Source organism: Triticum aestivum, chromosome 1A (assembly GCF_018294505.1).
Source record: "Triticum aestivum cultivar Chinese Spring chromosome 1A, IWGSC CS RefSeq v2.1, whole genome shotgun sequence".
Lineage (NCBI taxonomy): Eukaryota > Viridiplantae > Streptophyta > Magnoliopsida > Poales > Poaceae > Triticum > Triticum aestivum.
The window spans coordinates 382,824,149-382,835,424 of NC_057794.1; the positions used below are offsets into that span (position 1 = coordinate 382,824,149).

General features: G+C 48.6%; 1 protein-coding gene across 1 annotated transcript; it reads right to left on the bottom strand.

The window, feature by feature from the left end:
- Nucleotides 1-7,148: 7,148 nt before the first annotated feature.
- On the bottom strand, nucleotides 7,149-8,781 carry LOC123135341 (uncharacterized). Its single transcript, XM_044554400.1, has 2 exons — nucleotides 8,060-8,781; nucleotides 7,149-7,258 (listed from the first exon to the last, which is right to left on the bottom strand). The coding sequence occupies exons 1-2, from the start codon at nucleotides 8,347-8,349 to the stop codon at nucleotides 7,231-7,233; spliced, it is 318 nt and encodes a 105-aa protein (XP_044410335.1). The 5' UTR covers nucleotides 8,350-8,781; the 3' UTR covers nucleotides 7,149-7,230.
- Between the last annotated feature and the right edge of the window lie 2,495 nt (nucleotides 8,782-11,276).

Genomic DNA, 11,276 nt, shown 5'->3' on the forward strand with positions numbered 1-11,276 from the left:
AGATCAGAACGCTTCCAGTGAAGTTATGAGGAGGAGGCATCAGACTCGTCTGCCTTCGGTTTATGAGGCAAGGAATCTTTTTAACACGCCAGGAGCAGGAACCAGTAATCCGGTAGTTGCAAACCAGGTCGAAGCACCTGGGACTGGTACGCCAGTTCAGCCGCGTACAATGGACCCGCCTCGTCAGAACACCAACCCGCCGCAGCATGTGCCGACACCACCAGGTCATTATTCTAACCCCTTCGATAACATGATCACTGCGGCGTCACGACTGGCGGCGATCCCGGATGATGGTGAGTCGCCGGCGGCGGTTGAAACGCGGAGGGCAAGAGAGCTTCTCCAGATGGCGCTAACTCATCAACATGCTTATTCCTACAGTCGTGATAGGATTCATTCCACCCCTAGCCCGAGCTGAAGTTACATCAGACATCTTGATGAACCGGCTGTATCAAGTAGTGTGCGGAACCGTAACCCGCCCCGTGGGCATGACCCGACAGGCGGTGGTGCAAACGCTCATGACATGGTGGATCAAGGTAGAGCTCGCCGAGAGGCCAAGCTGGCAACTCGGTATACGGCTCGTCAACCAACTCTGGTTCGTCCGACCACCTCTGTGGATCTAGGGGTAACCTTTAGAAACTTGGACGTACCATGCTTGGTCTCGGATCTACGTAATGAGCGTCTGCCCAAAGATTTCAAAGGGCCTCACAAGGTGCCAAACTATACAGCTGATTTAAGTCATGAGGCATGGATTGAGAGTTATGAGATGGCCATGGAGTTGCTGGACGTCAGCGAGGCTGTGTGTGCTAAGTATTTTCCCCTGATGCTAGAAGGAACGGCCCGCACCTGGTTGAAGGGGCTCCCTGCCAATTCCATCGGGTCATGGGCCAAGTTGAAAGCCCGGTTCATCCAGAATATATCTAGTCATGGGCCGGGCCGGGCCGGGCTTGGGCCGGGCCTAAAAAAGCCCATGGCAGAAAACTAAGGCCCAGGCCCTCCCAAGCCCTACCATCGAGCCTACTTTTCAAGCCCAAGCCCAGCCCATCTGGTAAAAAGCCCTGAAAAGCCCTTAGGGCTTAGGGCCGTGGGCTGGGCCTCTTCCTTAAAATGTCAATATGCCAAGCCCAAGCCCGCCTAGTCCCTGCTGGTGGGCTCAAAACTCAGGCCCAAACCCGGCCCACGGGCAAGCCCATTGGGCCTAGGCCCTGGATTTTAGGGTCGGGCCTGGGTGGGCCGACAGGGCCGGGCCTGAGATGGCCAGGACTAATCCAGAACTTCAAAGATACATGTAAACAACCCACGTTGATTATGGATCTAGCCGCCTGTGTTCAGGAAGACGGTGAATCAACAACCCATTGGGTGCACCGGGTCTCAACAATCTTACACTCGTCGGATCGCATCAATGCCGACTCAGCGGTGTTGATGTTGGACAACAACTGCCGTTTCACGCCCTCAAAGCAGAAATTAGGGCGGCTCAAACGCCACTGCAATGACATGGGCACACTCATGGCGGCTCTGGTTAAATATGTTGACTCTGATAGTACCAAAGACCCTGAGTCTGATGACGATAAAGCGGGAAAGGGGAAGACGAGCAGCAACGCTAAGGGGTAGCAGTATAACCCGGGAGGCAACGGTAAGCGCAAAGCTGATAATAGTTTTGACTTTGTGGCTAACACCAATGCACGAAATAATGGTCATCGTCGAAAGGGTAAACCGCCCCCACAAGCCGGCGGTTCCGGCATCAATCTTGAGCGTATGTTAAATCAGCCCTGCCCACGACATTGTACGAAAAAAGACCATCCGGGCATCTATGGAAGGATTGTCACATCATGAAGGAGTACAAAAATTCAAATCTTTTCCATGACAGCCATGGGCCAAGTGGCGGTTCTGGGCCCGACTCTCACGGTCCGGGTTATGGCGGTGGCGGTTTTAACTTTGGGTTCCAAGGAAATCAAGGTAATCACAACAACCTGGGTGGTTACAACCAGCAGAGTAATCAAGGGGGTCAGCAACAACAACAGTCTGGTTACCAGAGCAACCCGAAGCAGTTGAATAGTGGGCAATATCATGTGTTTACCACTAGCTTGTGTAAGCATGACTAGAAGTTGCATAAGAGATTAGTCAATGTTGTTGAGCCGGAAGTTCCTCGCTATCTACGTTGATCTGAGCAGCCCATCGTGTGGAGTCGGGAAGATCATCCACCCCGGGTTGATAATCCGGGTCATTTTGCTTTGGTGGTTGCACCGTAGGTCGGAGGGCATAAGTTTACCAAAGTACTCATGGACGGAGGGAGCAGCATCAATATCCTTTATTATGAAACTTTCTGGCGCATGGGGTTGACTGATAAAAATCTTAAGCCATCAAACACTATTTTCCATGGCGTGGTGCCTGGTAAGTCGGCGTATCCAGTCGGTAAGATAGCTCTGGAAGTTGTTTTTAGGGATGATCATGATTCTAGGTCAGAAACATTGACCTTTGAAGTGGTCAAGATCCATAGCCCATATCACGCTCTGTTTGGACGACCGGCTTACGCCAAGTTCATGGCGCGACCGTGTTACGTGTATCTGCAGCTCAAGATGCCGGGTCACAAAGGAACCATTACAGTACACGGGAGCCGTAAGATAGCACTAGAGTGTGAAGAAGGGGATGCGGCTTATGCTGAGTCAGTTTGTGCAACGGAGGAGTTGAAGTTTTACAAGGACAATGTTGACCCGGCAGAATGACGTCTTTGGAAAAGCCAACCACAGAGCATGATCCGGTGTTAAAGTTTAAGTCGGTAGATGATACCAAGATGGTTGATTTTGTTCCTGGCGACTCATCCAAGAAATTCAGCATCAGTGCTAATCTGGATCCGAAATAGGAAAGCGCACTCATCGAGTTCATCCGTGAGAACCGGGACATCTTTGCATGGAAGCCTTCAGACATGCTGGGTGTACCGAGAGAACTCGCTAAGCACACTCTTAATATTGATCCAAAGTTTAAGCCGGTCAAACAATTTCTTCGCCATTTTGATGAGGAGAGACGGTAGGCCATTGGAGAGGAAGTAGCCTGGCTCTTGGCAGCTGGGTTCATCATTGAAGTTTTCCATCCTGAGTGGTTAGCTAATCCGGTGCTGGTACTTAAGGAAAACGGCACTTGGCGTATGTGTGTGGACTACACGGATTTAAATAAGGCTTGTCCGGCTGATCCTTTTGCTCTCCGTCTTATTGATTAGATTATTGATGCTACGGCGGGTTGTGAGCGTTTGAGTGTTTTGGATGCTTATTCTGGTTATCATCAGATCAAGATGGCAGTTAAGGACCAGGAGAAGACGACTTTCATATCTCCCTTTGGAGCCTTCTGCTATCTGTCCATGCCTTTTGGGCTCAAGAGTGCCCAGGTGACTTAACAGAGGTGTGTGCAAAATTGCCTTCATAACCAAATCGGGCGTAATGTTCATGCCTATGTGGATGATATTGTGGTGAAATCCGGAGAGAAAGAGACACTGATAGATGATTTGAAGGAAACCTTTGATAATCTCCTGGTTTACAAGATGATGCTTAACCCGACCAAGTGTGTTTTTGGTGTGCCGGTAGGCAAGCTCCTGGGTTTTTTGGTGTCTAACACAGGAATTGAAGCTAATCCGGAGAAGATCAAAGCTATCACCTCTCTGGCAAAGCTGGCGTGTATCAATGATGTGCAGCGTCTGGCGGGTCATATTGCGACATTAAGCCGGTTCATAAGCCGGTTCATAAGCCAGTTAGGGGAGAAGGCTATCCCTCTGTATTTAGATGATGAAAAAGATAGATAACTTTGTCTGGAGTGATGCTGCTGATGTAGCGTTTGAGGATTTGAAGAAGCAGCTGGTTAAGCCTGAAGGAAATATGCCCTAGAGGCAATAATAAAGTTATTATTTATTTCCTTATATCATGATAAATGTTTATTATTCATGCTAGAATTGTATTAACCGGAAACATAATACATGTGTGAATACATAGACAAACAGAGTGTCACTAGTATGCCTCTACTAGACTAGCTCGTTAATCAAAGATGGTTATGTTTCCTAACCATGGACAAAGAGTTGTTATTTGATTAACGGGATCACATCATTAGGTGAATGATCTGATTGACATGACCCATTCCATTAGCTTAACACCCGATCATTTAGTATGTTGCTATTGCTTTCTTCATGACTTATACATGTTCCTATGACTATCAGATTATGCAACTCCCGTTTACCGGAGGAACACTTTGTGTGCTACCAAACGTCACAACGTAACTGGGTGATTATAAAGGTGCTCTACAGGTGTCTCCAAAGGTACATGTTGGGTTGGCGTATTTCGAGATTAGGATTTGTCACTCCGATTGTCGGAGAGGTATCTCTGGGCCCTCTCGGTAATACACATCACATAAGCCTTGCAAGCATTGCAACTAATGAGTTAGTTGTGAGATGATGTATTACGGAACGAGTAAAGAGACTTGCCGGTAATGAGATTGAACTAGGTATTAAGATACCGACGATCGAATCTCGGGCAAGTAACATACCGATGACAAAGGGAACAACGTATGTTGTTATGCGTCTGACCGATAAAGATCTTCGTAGAATATGTAGGAGCCAATATGAGCATCCAGGTTTCACTATTGGTTATTGACCGGAGACGTGTCTCGGTCATGTCTACATTGTTCTCGAACCCGTAGGGTCCGCACGCTTAAGGTTTCGATGATAGTTATATTATGAGTTTATGAGTTTTGATGTACCGAAGGAGTTCGGAGTCCCGGATGGGATCGGGGACATGACGAGGAGTCTCGAAATGGTCGAGACATAAAGATTGATATACTGGAAGCCTATATTTGGATATCGGAAGTGTTCCGGGTGAAATTGGGATTTTACTAGAGTACTGGGAGGTTACCAGAACCCCCCGGGAGGTATATGGGCCTTAGTGGGCCTTAGTGGAAGAGAGGAGAGGTGGCCAGGGCTGGGCCGCGCGCCCCTCCCCCTAGTCCGAATAGGACAAGGAGAGGGGGGCGGCGCCCCCCCTTCCTTCTCTCTCTCCTCTTTCCCCCCTCCCGAATCCTATTCCAACTAGGAAAGGGGGGGAATCCTACTCCCGGAGGGAGTAGGACTCCTCCTGGCGCGCCCTCTCCTGGCCGGCCACATCCCCCCTTTGATCCTTTATATACGGAGGCAGGGGGCACCCCTAGAGACACAAGTTGATCCACGTGATCATATTCTTAGCCGTGTGCGGTGCCCCCTTCCACCATAGTCCTCGATAATATTGTAGCGGTGCTTAGGCGAAGCCCTGCGATGGTAGTACATCAAGATCGTCACCACACCGTCGTGCTGACGGAACTCTTCCCTGACACTTTGCTGGATCGGAGTCCGGGGATCGTCATCGAGCTGAACGTGTGCTAGAACTCGGAGGTGCCGTAGTTTCGGTGCTTGATCGGTCGGGCCGTGAAGACGTACGACTACATCAACCACGTTGTGCTAACGCTTCCGTTGTCGATCTACAAGGGTACGTAGATGTCACGCCCTCGATGCAGCTATATCTCCCACGTGTCAAAGCACGACTTAGAGGCATAACCGCATTGAAAGCAATGTCGCAAGTGAGGTAATCTTCACACAACCCATGTAATACATAAGGGAAAGAGTAACATAGTTGGCTTACAATCGCCACTTCACACAATACATGAATAAAACATTACCTCATCCAAATACAATCAAGGTCCGACCACGGAACCAAAATAAAAGAAGAACCCCAAATGCGACAAAGGTCCCTGATCGACCCCAACTGGGCTCCACTACTGATCAACTAGAACGAAAACAACACAAAGGACAGATCTTCATCGAGCTCCTCCTTGAGCTTGGTTGCGTCACCTGCTCTATTCAACGACACCTGCAAGCTGGTTTTGGAAGAATCTATGAGCCACGGGGACTCAGCAATCTCGCACCCTCGCGATCAAGACTATTTAAGCTTATGGGTAAGGTAAAGGTATGAGGTGGAGCTCCAGCAAGCGACTAGCATATATGGTGGCTAACATACGCAAATGAGAGCGAGAAGAGAAGGCAAAGCACGGTCGATAAAAGTATGATCAAGAAGTGATCCTATAGCAACCTACGTCAAGCATAACTCCAACACCGTGTTCACTTCCCGGACTCCGCCGAGAAGAGACCATCACGGTTACACACGCGGTTGATGCATTTTAATTAAGGTCAAGTTCAGGTTTTCTACAACCGGACATTAACAAATTCCCATCTGCCCATAACCACGGGCACGGCTTTCGAAAGTTCAAATCCCTGCAGGGGTGTTCCAACTTAGCCCATGACAAGCTCTCACGGTCAACGAAGGAATAGACCTCCTCCCGAGACATTCCGATCAAACTCGGTATCCCAGTTCTTCAAGACATCCTCGACAATGGTAAAACAAGTCCAGCAAGACCGCCCGATGCGCCGACATCCTGATAGGAGCTGCACATATCTCGTTCTCAGGGCAACACCGGATGAGCACTCCGTACAACTAAAACCAGCCCTCAAGTTTCCCCGAGGTGGCACTGCAAAGGACTCTAGTTCGGACCAACACTTAGACAAGCACTGGCCCGGGGAGTTAAAATAAAGATGACCCTCGGGATGTGCGACTCCCAAGGGAAAAAAGGCTAGGTGGCGAATGGTAAAACCAAGGTTGGGCCTTGCTGGAGGAGTTTTATTCAAAGCGAACTGTCAAGGGGTTCCCATTATAACCCAACCGCGTAAGGAACATAAAATCCGGGAACATAACACCGATATGACGGAAAACTAGGGCGGCAAGAGTGGAACAAAACACCAGGCATAAGGCCGAGCCTTCCACCCTTTACCAAGTATATAGATGCATTAATTAAATAAGATATATAGTGATATCCCAACAAGTAACCATGTTCCAACAAGGAACAACATCTCCATGTTCCAACAAGGAACAAACTTCAATCTTCACCTGCAACTAACAACGCTATAAGAGGGGCTGAGCAAAGCGGTAACATAGCCAAACAACGGTTTGCTAGGACAAGGTGGGTTAGAGGCTTGGTTCAACAATATAGGAGGCATGATAAGCAAGTGGTAGGTATCGTAGCATAGGCATAGCAAAAGAGCGAGCAACTAGCAAGCAAAGATAGAAGTGATTTCGAGGGTATGGTCATCTTGCCTGAGATCCCGCAAGGAAGAAGAACGAGTCCATGGCAAAGACAAACGGACGTAGACGAACGAATCCTCACAACACGACGTTATCGGAACCAACCCGAAGAAGCAACACTGGAAAAGAGCAAACAACCTAGTAAACAACCACCACATAGACATGGCATGATGCGCAAACAAGAATTATGCATGTCCGGTTTAAAGAGGGCATGGCATGGCAAAGTGCATCAAACAACACTACAAAATAAGTGGAGCTTAATATGCAACGAGTTGCATATTGACGAAACACCACGTCAATTATTTAGTTCTCTCCCGGTTAGGTACTCAACAATATTAAATGTTGTTAAGCATGGCAAGAGGTGAAGCAAAACAAAACTATACCATCTAGTCAAGTTTAAATGAGGCCGGGAACAACAAACAACAAATCCGTAAACTCCTCATGTGCATATATTAGGTTAGGTACTGTTCTGCCCTAAACATAATTTTAGAGTTGTTAAGCATGCAAAATGAAGCCACCATGTTAAACTAGACATTTTTCTACCCCAATTACATATAAAGTTTATTAAAATCCGAGCTACGATTATTTAGCTATGAAATAAATCATTTTAACATGCCATCTATCAAATTTAATCAAACAACATTTTAAACATTTTAAACATAGATGAAAGTTGCATATTATGAAACTAGATGAAATTCTAAGCAAGTTTCATATATAATTTATTTAGATCCGATGCACGGTTGTGGAGTTATTAAATGCATGAAGTTTAGGGGGCTTTCTGTAAAACAGTAACTCTGAGGATAAATGCTAAAAACGCAGCACACAAAAAAAACATATTATGGGCCAAAACTGGGCGTACAGAGCATGGCCCAACAGCAGGGAAGAAAAAAAAGGCGCTCAGGGGGGGGGGGTGGCCTCACCCAGTGGGCTTCAGCCCAGGTTGGAGGAGCGGTGGGCCGGCTCGGCGCTGGATGCGGCCCACGCGGTCGGCGTGCCTGTCGTCGTCCTCCTCCTCGATCCAGAGGGGATCGAGGGAAAGCAGGGCGGCACGGCCTTCAGGAAACGGCGAGGCGAGGGGCACGGGAACGGCGCCGGAGGTCGGATCCGGGGCCGACGGGCGAGCTCCAGCCGGCTCTAGGACGAGGATGGCGACTCCTACCAGATTGGTGGTGGCGAAGCTCCTGCAGCTGCACTCATGGCGGTGAGGCATGACGAGAGAGAGAGGAAAGAAAGGCAGGGAGAAGGAGGTGGAGAACGGCAGCGCGACCTGACTGGTCACCGGCGACGGCGGACTCCGGTGACCCGCCGGAGCAGCGAACAACGGTGGGAGGCGTCACGCGAGGGTTGGTGGCGAAGGAGCTCGAGGGCAGCGTGGCTCTTGCGGTTGTGGGCAGCGATGCGGCTCGTCCGGGCCCAGATGGGCTCGAGCGGGCCTCGATCTGGGTCGGGCAGGCCAACATGAGGTGGGAGGAGGGAGGCGCTGGCAGGGGACGTGGCGTGCGGCCATTGGCCCTAGGCGGCGGCGACGGCGGGTTCAGGTGGCGGCTCGCCCGTTGGGGCAGCGCCAAGTGGCGGCGGCGGGTTAGGCCGGCACGGAATGCGAGGTGTAGGTGGGAGGAGGCTGGCGGCGTGCTGATTTTGAGGAGGGAGTTGTCTGCTGCCAAAAATGGAAGGGGAGGCTTCCTTTTATAGACAGGATTAGGGTTAGAGGGGTTAGGAAGGGTTTTTGGACCATGCGATCATCATCGGACGGCTCCGGACGCAAGAAGGGGTAGGTTGAGTCTAGTGGGCTGTATAGAGGGCCATGGACTGAGAGGAGAGGAGAGAATTGCAGCCCGACAACAGTTTCCGAAGACCGAAAACGTCCGACGAAAAGACCAGCTAGGGTTTCAACCGCGAAAATGACGGGGAAGGCACCTATATATAGGTAGAGGGAGCTAGGAGAGTCCAAATGAGGTGCGGTTTTCGGCCACGCGTTCGTGATCGAACGCTCTAGAAGATAGAATAGGTTTAGGTGGGTTTTGGGCCAAAATGGAGGGGTGTTGGGCTGCAACACACACGAGGCCTTTTCGGTCCCTCGGTTAACCATTGGAGTATCAAACGAAGTCCAAATGGTACGAAACTTGACAGGAGGTCTACCGGTAGTAAACCAAGGCCGCTTGGCAAGTCTCGGTCCAATTCGGAAATGTTTAACCCCCACACACGAAAGAAAGGTAGAAAGGACCACCGGAGGAGAACGGAGCGCCGGAATGCAAAACGGACAACAGTGAAAATGCTCGGATGCAAGAGAAGAACACGTATGCAAAAGAAATGCGCATGATGACATGATATGCAATGCATGACACGCAAGAAATGACAGGGCAACAACAGCGAACAACTGGAAGACACCTGGCACATCGGTCTCGGGGCGTCACAGTAGATCACACTCTCCCCTCTCGTTGCTATGCATCACCATGATCTTGCGTGTGCGTAGGAATTTTTTTGAAATTACTACGTTACCCAACAGTGGCATCCGAGCCTAGGTTTTATGTGTTGATGTTATTTGCACGAGCAGAACATAAGTGAGTTGTGGGCGATATAAGTCATACTGCTTACCAGCATGTCATACTTTGGTTCGGCGGTATTGTTGGACGAAGCGGCCCGGACGACATTACGCGTACGCTTACGCGAGACCGGTTCTCCCGACGTGCTTTGCACAAAGGTGGCTAGCGGGTGACAGTTTCTCCAACTTTAGTTGAACCGAGTGTGGCTACGCCCGGTCCTTGCGAAGGTTAAAACAGCACCAACTTGACAAACTATCGTTGTGGTTTTGATGCGTAGGTAAGATTGGTTCTTGCTTAAGCCCGTAGCAGCCACGTAAAACTTGCAACAACAAAGTAGAGGAAGTCTAACTTGTTTTTGCAGGGCATGTTGTGATGTGATATGGTCAAGACATGATGCTAAATTTTATTGTATGAGATGATCATGTTTTGTAACCGAGTTATCGGCAACTGGCAGGAGCCATATGGTTGTCGCTTTATTGTATGCAATGCAATCGCGCTGTAATGCTTTACTTTATCACTAAGCGGTAGCGATAGTCATGAAAGCATAAGATTGGCGAGACAACAACGATGCTACGATGGAGATCAAGGCGTCGCACCAGTGATGATGGTGATCATGATGGTGCTTCGAAGATGGAGATCACAAGCACAAGATGATGATGGCCATATCATATCACTTATATTGATTGCATGTGATGTTTATCTTTTATGCATCTTATCTTGCTTTGATTGACGGTAGCATTATAAGATGATCTCTCAGTAATTATCAAGAAGTGTTCTCCCTGAGTATGCACCGTTGCGAAAGTTCTTCATGCTGAGACACCACATGATGATCGGGTGTGATAGGCTCTACGTTCAAATACAACGGGTGCAAAACAGTTGCGCACGCGGAATACTCAGGTTATACTTGACGAGCCAAGCATATACAGATATGGCCTCGGAACACGTAGTCCGAAAGGTCGAGCGTGAATCATATAGTAGATATGATCAACATAGTGATGTTCACCAATGAAGCTACTCCATCTCACGTGATGATCGGACATGGTTTAGTTGATTTGGATCACGTAATCACTTAGAGGATTAGAGGGATGTCTATCTAAGTGAGAGTTCTTTAAGTAATATGATTAATTGAACCTAAATTTATCATGAACTTAGTACCTGATAGTATCTTGCTTATTCATGTTTGATTGTAGATAGATGGCCCGTGCTGTTGTTCCGTTGAATTTTAATGCGTTCCTTGAGAAAGCAAAGTTGAAAGATGATGGTAGCAATTACACGGACTGGGTCCATAACTTGAGGATTATCCTCATTGCTGCACAGAAGAATTACGTCCTGGAAGCACCGCTGGGTGCCAGGCTTGCTGCTGGAGCAACACCAGATGTTATGAACGTCTGGCAGAGCAAAGCTGATGACTACTCGATAGTTCAGTGTGCCATGCTTTACGGCTTAGAATCGGGACTTCGACGATGTTTTGAATGTCATGGAGCATATGAGATGTTCCAGGAGTTGAAGTTAATATTTCAAGCAAATGCCCGGATTGAGAGATATGAAGTCTCCAATAAGTTCTATAGCTGCAAGATGGAGGAGAACAGTTCTG